Source organism: Chlamydotis macqueenii, chromosome Z, assembly GCF_036417535.1.
Source record: "Chlamydotis macqueenii isolate bChlMac1 chromosome Z, bChlMac1.mat, whole genome shotgun sequence".
Lineage (NCBI taxonomy): Eukaryota > Metazoa > Chordata > Aves > Otidiformes > Otididae > Chlamydotis > Chlamydotis macqueenii.
This window is the reverse complement of record NC_141593.1, coordinates 41,653,789-41,671,186: the sequence shown is the minus strand read 5'-3', so window position 1 is coordinate 41,671,186 and position 17,398 is coordinate 41,653,789. Positions and strand designations below refer to the sequence as shown.

Sequence of the window (17,398 nt, the reverse complement as noted above, 5' to 3'; positions counted from 1 at the left end):
GCCCAGCAGCTCCGGCAGGCTTGAGGACCCTGCCCACCCCCTCTCGAGGCTCAGCTCTCTCTGCCCTCCCTGCCCGCCTCCCATCCTGCCCCCAAATACGGCCCGGCCCCGGGGCGGGGGCTGTGCGGTGCGGGCGGTGCCGGTGGTGCGCCCGCCCTTACCGTACCCGCAGCTCAGGGCAAGCCGGCGCGGCCCATAAAGCCGCCTCCCCACGTGCGGGAAGAGCGGGGCGCCAGCCTCCGACCTTTGAGCGGGGCGGCGTTCCCTGCGGATGGAGGCGGGGTGCGGTCCATCAGCGGGGCGGGCACGGCCGAGGGTCCGGTTTTGAGAAACCTCCCTCGGCCGCCAGCTGCTCACCGCGCTGCGCGGCCCGGGCCCTGCCCCGCCCCGCTTGCCTCGCGCGCCTGCGCACTGCACGGCGGGGAAGCGGGAAGCGCGCGGGGCGAGGGTCGGCCGCGGCAGCTAGAGCGGGGCCAGGGCCTGGCGGCGTGAGGTGCGGTGCGGTGCGGTGCGGTGCGGGCGGCGGGGAGGCCTCTTGGCTGAGCCGCCTCCCGTCGGTTGCTCGGCGGCGCGCTGGCTGGGGCTGAGGGGGGGGCCGGGCGGAGGGGCCGGTCTTGAGAGCGTGCGCGTTTCCTGTCCCCAGAGCGGCGGCCGAGCATGGAGGTGTTCCCGTCCCCCCTGGAGTCCGCCGAGTTCATCGCCGGTCGCAGCAAAGATGTCAGCGTGGACGAGGAGGGGGCGCGGCGGGTGGCGGAGAGCCTGTTTGACAGGGCGGCGGCGGCGGAGTTCGGGCTGGCGGGCTGGAAGAGCCTCCATGAGCTGAACCCGCGGGCCGCCAGCCCGGAGGCGGTGGAGTGGGTGTTCCTGGTGGACACCCTCAACTTCTCCTTCTGGTCCGAGCGGGAGGAGCGGAAGTACCTGGTGAAGTACAAGGGTAAAACCTACAGCGGCTACTGGTCCCTCTGCGCCGCCGTCAACAGGGCCCTGGACGACGGTCAGTGGGGAACGGGTCTGCCGGGGGGTGGGGAGGCGGGCCGGGCCTCGCAGGGCCGGGGAGAGGGCGGGGGGCTGGGAGGGGGAGATAGGACCTGAGCGAGGAGGGGAAAGCAAAGGCTCAGCCCTAGAAATGGGAAGCGTTTCTGCGCGCTGTTGCAGGCTGGTTTGGTAAATCCGTGCGTGGGGGCTGTCCCGTGGAGCCTCCGTGAGCGGGAAGCGCTCTAGCGATACCTGGTACAGAAAATACGCAGCTGTGGCTCTAACTGGGCTGTCTCTTTTCCGTTAAAAAGACTTAAAGGAATATCCGTAGTCAGCTGTCCTCGACTTCCGTTATTTCGCGTGTGTTCTTAAGATAAATTGCATATTTCCATGACAAACCAGAAAACGAGGCTTACTCTGAGAATCCTCTGGACTAATCTAAGTACCAAAGTGGCTTCAGTAAGTCTGAAAACTCATACGCCTCCAAACCCACTGTTTCAGCGCTCTGTCTTATTGCTCTCATAAGAAAAAAAAAAGCAAAACAAAAAACCCCCTCTATTTGTAGGTATAGATGGAAGTTTTAATTAATTTCCTACGTCTTTGTAAATTAAGAGAAGATTTGCATTAAGATACTTTTTGTAAATGCACAACGTGATTGGGAGCTAAGGGAAAACAGACCTATGCTGACTATACTAACTATATTTTGCCACTATATTTGTGCCACGTTCAAAGATGAAGACTAAGCAGTTGGGAAAAATAACCTGTAAAAAGTAAGAAAATATCCACGGTTGTATGTTGGAAATTTTTATCTGTTCACTGCATGCAAACACGAAATTACTTTTAAGCAGCTGTGTGAGTGCAGGTATCACTGAACACTCAGTTGATGTTTAAGAGTTGATAGACTTTAGATCTTGGTGTATAAATGCCCTCATCTGTAGCAGGCCACTACATTAGGTCTTAGGATATGTTATGATAGCCTAAACATCTTGTTTTTACTTTTCTGAAGGAATACCTATTACCAGTGCATCATATTTTGCCACCATGACCCTTGACCAAGTTAGGCATGTATTTCGCTCGGACACAGAAGTGCCCATACCTTTGATTGAGGAAAGGCATCGGGTGCTGAATGAAAGCGGAACAGTTCTGTTGGAGAAGTTTGGAGGCTCTTTCCTCACCTGTGTTAAAATGAGTGAGAAAAGTGCTCAAAAATTACTACGTCTAGTACTGGAAAATTTTCCTTCCTACAGAGATGAAGCTGTATTTGAGGTAAGCTACTTCTAACATTGAATTTCTTATGATAAGAATTTACTCCTTACTGTTTGTGACTTTAAAAGATAGCTCTTGAGTTGTATATGTGATTTTTTTTTTTGTTTTCCCCTGTAACAAGAGTCACTTCAGAACCGATGTAATATTTGTGAATTGCTGGAGTTTTTAATCCAGGAAATGGAAGGTGAACAGAAACATTTCCATGGAACTCATTGTATTCAGAAGTAAAAATCAAGGGAAATAAGAAAGAAAATTACTATCATTTTAATTTTTTTTTGCCTTGAGTCAGTAAATTGGTCTGTATAATGAAAGGAAAGTCAGACTTCGAAGTAGTTGGTCTTCATTATACAAATTGCTGAGTCCTACAGATAGAGAGGGAAGAAGGTTTTTTAAATAATACTTTTGAACCGTAGTATACTTTTTTGTTAAGCTGGGGTAAGATTATTGAGATTTCGGTTCTCTATCAGTCTAAACCTCTGAAAACAAATTTATTAATTTGTTAATAGTAATATTTATTAATAGTAAAAGAATTTGATTGTCTTAAGTCTTTAACTAGTCAGCAATGTATGTCTAATGGCAAGAGTCACCTTTTCCCAAGAGGAGAGCCATTTCTTTTCATATGCTGTCTCTGTCTTCATCACTTTGTCGTAATTTATTTTGATACACTCCAAGTTCCCAATTAGATCACAACTCCTTTGTACTCCTTACAAATGCATAATACTTGAGATAATTTCTGCCTGAAAAATCAGAAACTTTTTTCCCTTCCCCCCCCCCTCCCTCCCCCCTTGAATTGCTACCAGCCTCCCTCCCTTCTTTTATCTTGAGGATCTATGCAGTTGATGAAGGAAATTAAACACTCTTAGAATTGTTAAAATGTACAACTACTGGGAATCCACAGTGTAGCTGTTGTTGATTTGACAGGCGTTGCACAAATGACTACAGGCCAGAATTAACCCATGCTTTCAGCAGCATGGACAGTATAGTGAAGCTTTTTGGAGCTGTTTTCCTGAAAGAAAGTGACAGGAAGTAAAGAGACTATATGATAATTTCTGTGTCTCTGGTTTTGCCTATACAGGCATGGTCTTTATTTAGCATCAGTGACATATGTTGCTGCTCCTGTGCCCAGTTCCAGTTGCAGTAGTATTCAGCTGTTAGATAGTCATGTCCAAAGACTTTGTTCTAGTGACAGTGCAGCCCATGCTAATAGTCTGTGCAGTCTTTTCAAGATAACTCACTGGAACACAAATCATTGGAGCTTTGAACCTGTAGCATTTCTCACTTAAATCTGCCCTTCTGTAGGTGGCATGGTTTTATTTGTCTCCTGCTATGAAGTAAGATAATGTTTACATGAAAAATCAGAGGTTTTTTCTTACTCAACTAATCTTTGAAGCTACTTACTTAGTTCATTGGGATTTTTTACATACAAAGTAATTTTTGACAGTTTTTATGATCAAAAAGGAAATATTTTCCAAGTAAAGTGATAAATAGAATATTTTCTTATCTTTATAGTGACTGTATTCATTGACGTAATGTCTTTCATGAGATGATGCTGAATGCTTTATAAAGCAAGCCTCCCTAAAAGCAGCCAGCAGACTACAGAGTGAAAAGATGTTCCAAAAATGATCCCAGACCGTAAGCACTGACATAGTAGTAAAGCCTGTTGTGTGAATATGGAAGCTGTTTTTCTGCTTTCACTAAGCAAGATGTGTATTTTGAAGGTGGGTGAAATAATGCAGACCAAGTTTACATCCTGCTGGTTTGAAAAGAAAAAAAAAAAAAAAAAATCAGTGTCGGCACCTAATGCGAGGTGACATGGATCACAATGTCAACATAATTTCAATCGTAGCAGGTTGAGCTCTCACAAGTAAAACTTTGTGTTCAGTAAGGGGTTAGGAGGGAGCTGATGGTGAGATACCCAGTGGCAAACCAATATTTTTCAGTAACTCTCCATAATAGAAATATATATGATAATAAAATAAATTCTACAGTGGAACCATACTATCACAGGCTACTACAGCTCTCCTACGTTCTGACCTTTTAGGGCAACTTCTGAAATTAACACAATTCTTTGGCTAGATGTTTTTCCAAGCACACACGCAAAATAGTTTTTCATAATTACACATTACTGAATGTAATTATAGAAGTTGCCAATGTTCTTTTGCTTCTGAAAAGTGAATTGCAAACCAAAGCCAAAATCCCCCAAACCTGTTTTGTCCTTGGGTGGATAGTTCACATTTAGAAGCTGTGCTGAGTTTGAATCCTGACAGAGGTTTAAATATTAGACGATGTTATACTCACATATCAGGGTTTTTGTGTTCTGACCTAGACACAGTGGACTGCTTTCTGAGTTTCCAGTCATTGATGTTGCCTGTATTCATCTTTTATTTCCCATCACCTGGGAGCGGGGTTGTAAAATTCAGATGATCCTCCTATTGCTTGCTTTTCTTGCTAGCCATACTATCATATTTTGCTCTTTGCCAACACAATACCACCTTCTTTCTTTTTGTATCAGTAGGTTATAATTAATTATGTCACTTGATATTGGTTCATTGTAGTGGAGAGGAAACAAAAGCGTCCCTATATGTGGTAGCTTTTCCTGGAAAGTGAAAGTGTTGGAGAAAAAAAAAAAGTAGTTATATTGCCACGTGGTAAAACGTTCCAGTTTTGGACAAACGATACTGTCTTTGAGACACAGTATCATCCACTGAGTGCTTTTCCTGCTTTCTGTTGAAAAGAATGGTGGGGAAATTTACCGGAAAGCTTAATAGTCTCTTTCATATTGAGAATTTTACGTAAACTTCAGAAGCTCTGTGCAGCATAGAAATTAACAGTAATTAAAGCAGTGAAATTATAAATTCATCTGCTCACTGACAAGTCCCAGACAGTATTTTTCTTCCAAATTAAATTGCAGCATGACATGAAAAGTTCCACTTGAATTCTCCCTTCCACTGCTGTTGCAAAATGGTGTGGTAATGGAGATGATAATTTCTTTACTATATTGGAAGAATCTTGATGCTAAAAAAGAGCAATGTCCTTGGTTTCCATTGGCTTTGGGGCAGTAGGTGCTGTGATGGGATTTGGTCTGTCAGTTATTTACTTCCTGTTGTAATGTTTCAAGTGATGTTTTATTATTTAACATGCAAAATTTTGTGTGTTCTCTAGAAGTAGGTTTGTACATCAATGTCAAATGTAGAGTGAAGCACTGGGAAAGAAGGAGTTTTCAGAATGTTGGCAGAAGTTGTTCTGTGAAATGTAGTTGGACATCTTGTTCTCAGTGTTTTTGGAGAATAGCATTTAATGACAAAAAAAATGCTTTCCTCTTAGGAACAGTAGCATCTTGGCAATAAAGGAAAAGGAAATTGGCTTAAAAAATGCCATTTGTAAATTGTGGTGATACGAAGCGTGGCAGAATAAAACTGGAAATCAAATCCCCATCTACTTGTATTTCAGATTAACCATTCCAGTTACATATTGTTGTTTAGCACATGTTGTCGAAAGTGGAAAATCTCATGTAGCTATAAAGGGAGGAAAAACCATAACCCACTAATGTCCTTTTTTCTTAAAGATGCACATTTACATTTACACTTTGTATTCATCATAGAGTGAAAATGTCAACAGCATACAGATTGTAGCATATCTTTAGTTTTTCCCGTTGCGCGTAGTTACAAAAACATGTAAATCTTTGCAGGATTAGCACCAGCAAAAAGGTTTTTAACAAAAATAGAATCATGCATACTGTCTAAGAAAATCTAGTATTTGTGAATATACATTCTACTGGAATTAATTTTCCACTCTCCTCTTTGACAAGCAACATATATTACACAACACAGGAGCATCCATTCAAGTTTTTCCTAGAGTTTTATTTCTGTGACATTACAGATAAATTGACTAACAAAATGTTTTAATTGTCTAATCTAATACATGCCTTTTAGACTTCCCTCCTCAAAATAAAGGTGCTGTGAACTCTGTGGTTTCTGAAAGAATTAATGTTTGCTGGACTCTTAACTACAGTGTTTGCCAAGTGAAGTAAAGAAACATTAATGTGTTCTGAGATCTGAGTGGAATCTAAATTATTTTTGTTCCACTGCAGTGACTTATACTATATTTTTCTTTTACTTCAATTCATTTATGAGCATGCCAAGTGATACTTGTTTGCGGTTTGAGACTGTTTAGATTTTAAGGTGTTTAAGAGCATTGCACTTTTATTCTGGTTTAGTTAACTAAAATGTTTGCTTAACCAAATGATAGTTCCTGTTTCATAGAACAATACAACTTTTACCTGTCTCTCTCTGTACATGTAATTTGCTGTATTTATTGATGTTTTGGGCACTTAAATAATTAATAAATTTCTTTTATCAGAAAAAAAAGGTGTCTTTCTACAAACGGGCACAAATACTCGTGGCTGATACATGGAGTGTATTAGAAGGCAAAGGAGATGGCTCTTTTGATGACATTTCTAGTCTGACTATATTTGCTGACTACAGAATTCCTCAAGTTCTTGTTCACTTAAAAGCAATGAAGTATTCTGAAGAACTAATGAAGAAACTACGTGAAGGTTCGTGCTTCCCTTACTAATATCAAGTAATCTTACCTCATGACATTGTAGACTGAATCTACTTTTTAAGTGTAATGTTTTGTCCCTGTAAGGGTTATGTGTATTTTTTTTTTTTTTCTCCAGGGAACAAGGTCTTCTTTTGTAGTGATGAGGTGGCAGGAAGGAACTAACTGTTCTTTGGATTACACTTTGATAAGGGAAGGAGTAAAGAGACTCTAAGCCAGTGACCTCTGAGTTTCTAAAGGGCTGCTGTTGCCAGAAATACTTTTCAGCATGGGTATAGTTGTGATTTTTGAGACTTAGATAAAAGAAGCAATGCTTTCTTCATTAGTTCAAAGATTATGTAAAAGCATACAGATTCCTCTTTATCTGTACTGAACTGCTAGGGGCAAGCAAAGTAATATTGTAAGCATCCATTTAAAAAACAATTGCTTTAATGGAAGTTAATTCCATGAGACTAGAGTCTCATTTTTAAGCATGGTTCCATCTTCCAGTACTTGTTAACTATGAACTTCAGTGAATAAAAACAAACCAATCCCTCTTTCACTGTAAAATGACTCTGTTTAGAGGTAGAATTGCTATTATGCAATTTCAAAATTACACAGCAAGATAAATAGATGAGTGCAATCATCCATGGGTCTTAATAGCCCATGCAAACCTCATGAATCTTGTGTAAATCTCATGAAGTTCAGCAAGGCCAAATGCAAGGTCCTGCACATAGCTCAGGGCAAATCGAAGCACAAGTACAGGATGGGTGGAGAATGATTGAGAGCAGCCCTGAGGAGAAGGACTTGGGAATGCCAGTGGATGAGAAGTTCAACATGAGCCGGCAATGTGTACTTGTAGCCTGGAAACCCAATTACATCCTGGGCTGCATCAAAAGGAGTGTGGCCAGCAGGTCGAGGAAGGTGATTCTGCCCCTCTACTCTGCCCTGGTGAGACCCCACCCAGAGTACTGTGTCCAGCTCTGGCGCCCCCAGGATAAGAGGCTGTGGACCAGTTGGAGAAGGTCCAGAGGAAGGCCACGAAGATGATCAGAGGGCTGGAGCACCTCTTCTATGAGGACAGGCTGAGAGAGTTGGGGCTGTTCAGCCTGCAGAAGAGGAGGCTCCGGGGAGACCTTGTAGTGGTCTTCCAGTATCTAAAGGGTGGTTATAAGAAAGATGGGGAGAAAGTTTTTAGCAGGGCCTGTTGTGAAAGGACATGGGGTAATGGTTTTAAAATAGAAGGAAGTAGGTTCAGACTGGATATAAGGAATGAGAGCGGTAGAACACTGGAACAGGTTGCCCAGAGAGGTGGTGGATGCCCCATCCCTGGAAACGTTCAAGGCCAGGTTGGATGGGGCTCTGAGCAACCTGATCTGGTTGGAGATGTCCCTGCTCCTTGCAGGGGGGTTGGACTAGATGACCTTTAAAGGTCCCTTCCAACCCAAACTCTTCTATGATTTTATGATAACAGAATGTCCGTGTATATATATGTGCCTATATATTAAATAGATCATGTAGACAATTTCTTTTCCATGAATCCTAATAAGGATTCCCATCCAAGTCATTCAAACAAGTGGGTCCCTTTGTATTTTTATGTATAGGTGTTTTTAGCTTTACTTTAAAAAAAAAAAATTAAATCTTAAGAGTTATCCTGGCAGAAAATATACTGTCTCAGAATTGTTTTATGATCTTTCTTGCCTCCAAAGGCAAAGTAGTAGTCATGTAGTGTGCAGTATAACCCAAACACTCATTCTTTTCTTAAACCGCTCTATTAGAATACAGGATGTTGTAAGTGTGTGTGGTAAAATTAAAGCAATCATTAGAAAATGCAGAGTAATGCTGTTAGCAGTTGCAGTGTAGGTGATGAAAACTGCAGTCCTAGAACAGAATAAATTGGAAAAAAAAAAAAGCAAGTTCGGGCCATCCTGGGGCTTTTGTCGCTTGAGTGTAACTGATTGCTGTGTGTTGTGTCCTGCAGGAACCATGTTCCAGTCTGGAGATAAAGAGGAGGTGGAGATCCGTGGCTGTTCTATTTGGTGTTGCGCGTTGATTTGTAAGCACCTGCTGGAGCTCTATGAGAAGAAGGGTCAGGACATGCGTGACAAGATCAATGCAGTTTTACTCGATTACCATCTCTGGGACTACGCCAGGGACCACAGGGAGGAGATGAAAGACATTCCGTTTCACCGAGTGCGGTGTATATATTACTGAGTCCAGTCTGATTGCTGTTGTGTCCATGCATTATCTTTTGAATTGCAGTTATTCTGTCCGTACGGTGGTTTGTCATATACTAAATTGGAACTGGCTAAATCAAACGCTCATTTTCTGATGATGTGTTAATTAACAACTTGCTTTTTGTGCTCCAAATCTTACACTTGCCGTGTCTGGAATTGTTAGTATAAACTTTGCTGGACAATCCGTGTTAATTCAGGGGGTGTTACTTGTGCTTTGAGTTCTGTCTTTGTTAATGTACGTCTGTTTACATCCTCACACACGGGTGTGCCTACAGCCCTGCCCCTGTCCGCCTGCCCTTCCCGCGCTCAGACCCTCCGTTGCTTGCGCTGAGCAAACGCTCGCCGAGAGCGGCACTGCCGCCTTCCTCCGATGGGCAGCGCGGTGTCGGAAACCCCACCGGGCCCCTGCGCCTGCGCGTTAGCCGGCGCAGCGCCCCTTCGCCGCCCTCCTCCCGCCGCTGGGGGGCGCTGTGGGCTGAGGGAGCGCCAGGCGGCCGCGCGGGCTGCAGCCGGACGTTGCCGCCGTTGCCTAGCGAGGCGCCGTAACCAACGGACAGAGCGCGGCCGCCTCTGCTGCGGCCTTCCCGGCCCTGCCGGGCCTCTCTGCCCGGGCCTGGCGGTACTGGCCGGCGGCGCGGAACGGGAGCCGGGGGACAGCCTGGCGGGGTGTGGGACGGTGGGCCTCGCTGTAGCCGTAGCAGGGCTCCGCGGCCCCGGCGCCCGGATTCTGCGGCCCCGGGCGGCTCCCGAGACGCAGGCGTGATCCCATTCCCGGCTCCTCTCAGGTTTGGAGTAAAAGGTGCACTCCGGGACACGGCAAACAGGGAAAATGTATGGTAGCGCTCTCAAAATGCCCTTGCCAGCACAAAGCCTTCCAGAATATTTGCTCTTGCTTTGTGGCAGCCAAGAGCTTATGCTGTATCGGCACCAGAGCGTTTTGATGGCTTTGGCATGCAGCTATTTCATATTCTCCAGTCTTTTACGAAATAGTGAATAGGATTTCCCTCTCTTCCTCCTCCCTACTGCCCGCCCCTCACCATGACCTAGGGCTTGGGTTTTTTAAATATAATTTTAAAAGGGAAGGGGGAATGTCATCACTTGCAGTACTAGCAAGTACTAGCAGTACTTGCCAGGGGACAAAAATAATGCGCCTGGCTAAATAAAAACAGAAATGGATCAAAATGCGTTTTGAATCTGTAGTTAGTAATTTTATGTAGTTGTTGCTGATTGCAATGTCCTTTATGATAGGAGCTTGATTTCAGTCTGATGCTTCACTTATTTGTTTGACTTCTGCCCATTTAATAAAATGGGGCTTTTCTTTTTTCAGCTTCAGATAGTTTCTCAACTCTGGATGGCCAAGTTCTCAAACTAAATGGAATAAAATGAAATGCAAAATCTCTTCTCTTTGCAACCACAAAACAACTGTTTAAAGCTGGTTTTCTTCAACAAACTTGAATTTTGGGGTTTTAGGTGATAAGTTCTGCCAGTATGGTGATACAGCTTTCTTAAAGGCAATGGGTAGGAGTTTAGCAAGCAGGATGCTCAGCAAACTTTCCCTTGCACTGAAAAGATTCTTAACAACAACAACAACAAAAAAGATACATGTTTTGGATCCAGTAGCATTTGGTACCTGTGAGGATTTTTGAGTGTTCATGCAAGACTAACATAAAGAAAGGCTTTTTAAAAAAAAAAAACAAGAAAGCAAATCCTTGATATTTACAGTTGCGCTACTGTACAGTGATTATGTTGTAAGAATGAATATGCAGGGAGCAGCGTAAGGAACCATGGTTGCTAAAATGTGTAATTAATAAAAAAGATTTACATATGTGCTTAAACATGCAGATTAAAATCAGAGGAATGCTTTATGTGTAGTAAATAGATACACTTACAATCACACCTCCTCTGTAGGCAACACAACTACTTTCTCTGTGCTTGTTGAGTTACAATGCTTGGCTCTTCTTAAGTGGAAGAAGAAGTGTGTTTGTATACATATAACTTTTGGAGAAAAGGGTTTTGTTTGAATGATTTATGTTGCCTATGCAGCATAAATGCAGGAATAGGGAAATGAGAGGATTCATGGTAAGCATATGCTTTATCAACAGTGTTTATTAACAAACTCTTACGATATTGTTATTTTATATGGCTGTGTTATGTTTGAGTGGAGAATCGGGCAACTTTCAGACTTAAGGTACAGTCTGCTAGCTTGGCAATTAATAGAGACAACGTTTATGAATTGAATTAACAGTTAAGATAGCTGCTTTTGTATAGGGTGCTTTTCAAGAGTGTAATGGTGCTTATGTATTCTTTAGGAAACGTCAACTTTCTGCAGGAAATTATTTCTTATTCATTATATAACATGAAAATTTTTTTCCTTAGCTGCAGACCACTGCGAATGAGGTGAACACAGGAGCGGTAACAGATTTCTTGTTGACTGTGTGAATACTGAGAGGGGAGCACAGGAATGGAGTCTGGTATGGAGGAGATCCCAGTTAAAGTTGCAGTTCGAATCAGACCTCTGCTTTCCAAAGAAGTACTTCATAACCACCAAGTTTGTGTAAGATTAGTCCCAAATACACAACAAATTATTATTGGGAAGGATCGTGTCTTCACTTTTGATTTTGTTTTTGGCAAAAACTCAACCCAAGAAGAAGTTTATACTGTTTGCATTAAGCCTCTTCTAGTGTCTTTGACTGAGGGATACAATGCCACAGTGTTTGCATATGGACAGACGGGTTCTGGGAAGACTTACACCATCGGAGGTGGCCACATTGGTAGGTTGTAGAAAGTCTGTTTGCTTTTTTTTTTTAACTGGTGAACAAAGTATTTGTGCAAGTTAAATATTTAATACATTGCAGATGGTGCTGCAGAATTTTTAAAGGCTAATGAAGAAAGGTATTGTGAAAAAAAAAATGCTTCCAAGGTTTATGTGGTAATTAAACTGTTCTAAAACCAAATTCTCTCTAAATTAGGCTATACCAAAAATATTTAAGAAAACAACAAATTATAAACTGCTCTTTCTCATTCCGCATTTTAACACGCAACTTGAACTAGAATTTCTTCCGGAAATGCAGTGTTTTGCAGATTCTCACTATATTTCTCTTACCTTCAAGATGTCTATGTTAAGCAATTAATTGTTTGCTTGCTCACTCTTTGCTTTTTTTTTTTTGAGAGACATTTCTGTGACATCATATAAATTTACTATTTAAGTCTTCCAAATGGATATAAATAGATTATTCTAAATCTGTTGGTAGGTACTGAAATGTTCCTTTTCTTTAGAATCATAGAATCACAGAATCATTTAGGTTGGAAAAGACCCTTAAGATCATGGAGTCCAACCATTAACCTAACACTGCCAAGTCCCCAAATAAACCATGTCCCTATGCGCCACATCTGCACACCTCCAGGGTTGGTGACTCAATCACTTTCCTGGGAAGCCTGTTCCAATGTTTCACAACCCTTTTGGTGAAGAAATTTTTCCTAATAACCAATCTAAACCTCCGCTGACATAACTTGAGGCTGTTTCTTCTCGTCCTATCACTTGTTAGTTGGGAGAGGAGACGGACACCCAACCTGCTACAACCTCCTTTCAGGTAGCTGTAGGGAGCAGTGACGTCTCCCCTCAGCCTCTTCTTCTCCATGCTAAATAACCCCAGCTCCCTCAGATGATCCTCATAAGACTTGTTCTCCAGGTTTGTTGCTATTCTCTGGACATGCTCCAGCACCTCAATGTCTTTCTTGTAGTGAGGGACCCAAAACTGCACTCGGTATTCGAGGTATGGTCCCACCAGTGCTGAGTACAGACAGGGACATGATCACTTCCCTACTCCTGCTGGCCACACTGTTCCTGATATAAGCCAGGATGCTGTTGGCCTTCTTGGCCACCTGTGCACACTGCTGGCTCATGTTCAGCTGTCTGTCTACCAGTACCCCCAGGTCCCTTTCCACCAGGCAGCTTTCCAGCCACTCTTCCCCAGCCTGTAGTGTTGCATGGGGTTGTTGTGACCCAAGTGCAGGACCCAGCACTTGGCCTTGTTGAACCTCATAAAATTGGCCTTTTAATTCTGTTTGCTATTATAACTTAATTTGTCTTTCCTCTAGTAGAAGTTATTTAATGTTTTCGTAAGTACTATTGCCAGCTAAATTCAGGTAATGGATGTCACAACTAAGCCTGTTGATAGCACAGCAATTTTCATTTTATATGTATGTGTACAAAATTTATAGTTAGATGTGAGCAACCCTTCATTTTTTTTTTAGTAGAAAATATTCTTGGTATCCTCTCATAGACAAACAGCTAGCTTCCATAGTCTTGAATAAAGAACACAAATTATTTATGGGTGCATTGTCCTATGCTGAATATTTAAAAAAAAAAATAACCAAAAAAAACCCCACCAAAACAAAAAAAAACCCCAGAGTTTGACATTAGTGTTCCATATCTATTTTGAAAAAATAGGAAATTACTGTAAACATTGTTCATAAATCTTGTCTAACCAAGTTACTAACAGTTTTTTCTGTATGTAAGTGGAATTTATAGTTTCTCAAACCTTTGTGATGTTGTGGCCAACCATAATGAGTAGAAATAAACTTACTCCTCAGAGTACAGATTTAAAGTAGCTTCTGTATTTTTCTTAGCTTTCATGAATATAACATTATGTAATTTATAACTTAACTTTTAACCCTATTAATGGATACAAACAAATATTCTGAACCCTAGAAAGAAAATATTTACAAAAATCCTTGGGAACCCTGAGGTCTTTAGATTTTTTAGTATATTGAGTAATAAATTTCACAGACTTCTCTCAATCTTCAGTCTTTGTAGTTTATGCAGCAGAATGACTGCAAGCTTCTGTGACATCTTTGCTTGTATTTTAGCATCAGTTGCAGAGGATGAAAAGGGCATAATCCCACGAGCTATTCAGGAATTATTTCAGCATATTTCTGAAAACTGTAACATTGACTTCCATGTGAAAGTATCTTATATAGAGGTTTACAAGGAAGAAGTTCGAGATTTATTGGAATTGGAGACCTCTGTGAAAGAATTACATATCCGAGAAGATGAAAAGGGAAATACAGGTAGGACTTTAGCTCCAAAATTTGATGTGTTTGGTTTCAGTTGTGTGCTCAAGTTATTCTTGCCTTCTCGTGAAAGAGCTTATTCATTACTAATAGTAGGAAAAAAGTTACATTTTCAGAAGACAGACTCAGTTTAGCTGACTTGAAGCAGTTTTGGGTTTAGATGCCTGTGAACAATCTAGAAGTTCCATTAGAAATAGCAACAGATTATAAAGTAGAAACACAGTTATTGCTTCTGCGGATTCTGTCTGGAAACACAATAGTGTGTGATTATTCACTTGAATAAGTATTTCAAGGTTAAACCTTTGCTTCTCCTTTCAAAATTATAATTGTTAGGTCACTTATACTGTAAATATCTGCCCCCCTTTCATATGAAATGGGTGGAAGAGAACATTTCATTAAAAGTAGCATCTGATTTTTTTTTAAATGAATAAACAGCTGTATTGTTTTTGAGATGTTGTTTTAAATGCCATGATACAATACACCCATATATTAAATATCCTCAGGCTTCAGATATGTTATACGTCATGCTTTTCACATATCAATGTCTATTTTTCTACAGCTATATGCTGTGACATCATAATAATGCAGGCTTGTATATTTGTATAATTTGTGTTTATAGTTTGACTGTCCTAATTGCTGTAAACTTTTGCTGAAGAGTTTAGAATTGATTGAATTATTCTTACTTTCTTGGTTTGGTGTTCAAAGTGATTGTCGGTGCTAAGGAATTCCAAGTAGAATGTGCAGATGAAGTGATAAGCCTGTTGGAAAGTGGCAATGCAGCTCGTCACACAGGCACAACACAAATGAATGAACACTCTAGTCGATCTCACGCCGTTTTTACCATCAGTATTTGTCAGAAACAGTCTGCAGAGTCTCAAAAAAATACTGATGCTGCACAGGATTCATCTTGGAAATCAGTCCCGATTATTGCTTCAAAGTTTCATTTCGTGGATTTGGCAGGATCAGAGAGGGTGACAAAGACTGGGAATACTGGTGAACGCTTTAAAGAATCAATCCAGATCAATAGTGGTCTGTTGGCCTTGGGAAATGTCATCAGTGCTCTTGGAGACCCAAAAAGGAAAAGTGTACATATTCCATACAGGGACGCTAAAATCACTCGTATTCTCAAAGACTCCCTCGGAGGAAATGCCAAGACTGTCATGATAACATGTATAAGTCCATCCTCATCAGACTTTGATGAGTCTTTAAATTCCCTCAAATATGCCAGCAGAGCCAAAAACATTAGAAATAAACCAGTTGTAAATTACAACCCTGATCAGGACCGGATTGATGAAATAGAACTTGAAAACAAATTGCTTCGAGAAGCTTTGCAGAACCAGCAAGTCAATAATCAGTGTTCACATGACTTAAATCAAGAAAGAACTCGTATCAGTTCACTTGAGGAGCAGCTCACCCAGCTTCAGGTTCAATGTCTCAGTTATAGAAATTGTGTAGATGAAGCCTTCCCTTTTCTGGTTGATTTGACTCGCGATGTTAGCTTAAAAAGAAGTCAGCGGGACAGGTTGCAGAGTTGGATCACTATGGTACAGGAAGTAAGGAAGGAAGCTCTCATAATGCAGGAAACTGACACAGGGACTGGAACCAGCCAGGAGCCACATCACATGACAATTCTTCAGCTAAAGAGGGAACTAAAGAAATGCCAGGTATTTAATTATAAATTGATTATTTAAATAACTGTGTGAAAGAGCAGTCTGCTAAAACTTGAAGTACATTTGTAAAACTGTTACACTTACCCATACTTAATTTGACAATTTAAGTTCAGTTCACAATCTTGTATAATTTTGTCTGTCTAAACCCTGGGACACAGCTTGATTTTAATGGATGATTGAATCCATTAAATCATCTTCATCATCACAGAGAGAGGTAAAGTAATGACATATTTTGGCTAGCCAGTTTCAGGATTATTCTATGAGGCTGAGCTGTTTTATCTGTTAGATTTTTGTTTTTAGCTATGCTAGTGTGTTAGGTCTGGCTGGGATGGAGTTATTCTTCTTCATAGCAGCTCATAGGGTGCTGTGTTTTAGATTTGTGACCAATACAATGCTGGTAACACACCAGTGTTTTAGGTGTTTGCACGGCATCAGGCCTTCTCTGTTTCTGCCTCTGCCTCTCAGATGATTAGATTGGGAGGTACACAAAAGGTTGGGGGCAAACACACACACAACCAAGCAGATGAACCGAACTAAGCAAAGTGATATTTCAGGCTATATAACATCATGCTCAGCAGTTAAAAGGGAGAGAAGGAGATGTAGGAAGGTTAGCTGTATTTTGCCTGGGAACTGGCTGGACATCAGTCAGCCTTGAGCAGTAGTGAACTATTGCCTTTGCATAATTTGTTTTATTTTCATTCTCTCTTCTTCTGCTTTACCTTTACTTAGTGAACAATTTCTGTCTTGACCCACAAGCTTTCTTGCTTTTACTCTTCCTTTGCTCTTCCCCCATCCGACTGGGGTTGCGGGCGGGAAAGTGAGTGAGTGGCTGTGTGTGCTTAACTGCCTGCTAGGGATAACCTACAACAGTCCTTTTTGGCGTCCAACATGGGGCTCAAGGCCTTCAAGATAACAGATTTGATTAGAGTGTGCTAGATTAAAGTTGTTATTTGAGTAGCTGTTGCAGATCATGATGCTGGCATATTTACTTTGTGTGCTGACTTATGTGTTTCCTTGAATATTCCAATGCTTGATTCCTTTCTTGCTGTAGAACAGACTCTAAGAGTAATTTATTAGCGTTTTCAGATTTTGCTGTTTAGTGTGTGGTTTATCACTCCGTTTTTCTTTGCTTGGAACAGCTATGATAAAACCATTGGCCTTCAGCTTAATCTGGTATTTGGGTCCTACATCACTGGTGTCCCAGTACTCCAAGAACCATCTCATGGACAAACCCAGTATCTATACCTTTCCCCTTTTCTCCTCTGAGAAGCTTGCAGTACATTGATGACATCACAGTGTGGGCCAACACAGCTGAGGAAGTGTCTGAGAAAGGGAAAAGAAAATCCAGATTCTTCTGAAAGCTGGTTTTACTATAAAACAAAACAATGTCAAAGGACCTTTACAAGAAATATAGTTTTGGGGAATAAAATGGCAAGATGGTTGTCATTACATCCTGGGAGATGTGATCAATAAGATAACAGCCATGTCCTCAGTAGTTAACAAAAAGGAAACCCAGGCATTCCTAAGCATTGCAGGATTCTGGAGAATCCATATTCCAGGTTATAGTCAACTTCTAAGACCTCTCTGTTGAATGACCTGAAAGAAGAACTGTTTCAACTGGGTCCCCAAGCAGCAACA

The 17,398-nt window shown here is 41.6% G+C and overlaps 2 protein-coding genes across 2 annotated transcripts in view; both read left to right on the top strand.

Moving 5' to 3' along the window:
- Positions 1-367: 367 nt before the first annotated feature.
- Positions 368-9,209, top strand: QNG1 (Q-nucleotide N-glycosylase 1). The gene is made up of 5 exons (XM_086769965.1): positions 368-493; positions 644-994; positions 1,982-2,241; positions 6,601-6,796; positions 8,762-9,209. Exons 2-5 carry the CDS (start codon positions 658-660, stop codon positions 8,992-8,994), a joined length of 1,026 nt encoding a protein of 341 aa, XP_086626091.1. The 5' UTR covers positions 368-493; positions 644-657; the 3' UTR covers positions 8,995-9,209.
- Positions 9,210-9,361: 152 nt separating this feature from the next.
- KIF27 (kinesin family member 27) overlaps positions 9,362-17,398 on the top strand; it is a 28,353-nt gene continuing 20,316 nt past the window's right edge. The window contains exons 1-4 of the mRNA XM_086769954.1: positions 9,362-9,848; positions 11,394-11,788; positions 13,887-14,087; positions 14,796-15,754. Coding sequence (XP_086626080.1) covers positions 11,479-11,788; positions 13,887-14,087; positions 14,796-15,754 — 1,470 coding nt within the window. The 5' untranslated portion in view covers positions 9,362-9,848; positions 11,394-11,478. The remainder of the gene's footprint in view (positions 9,849-11,393; positions 11,789-13,886; positions 14,088-14,795; positions 15,755-17,398) is intronic.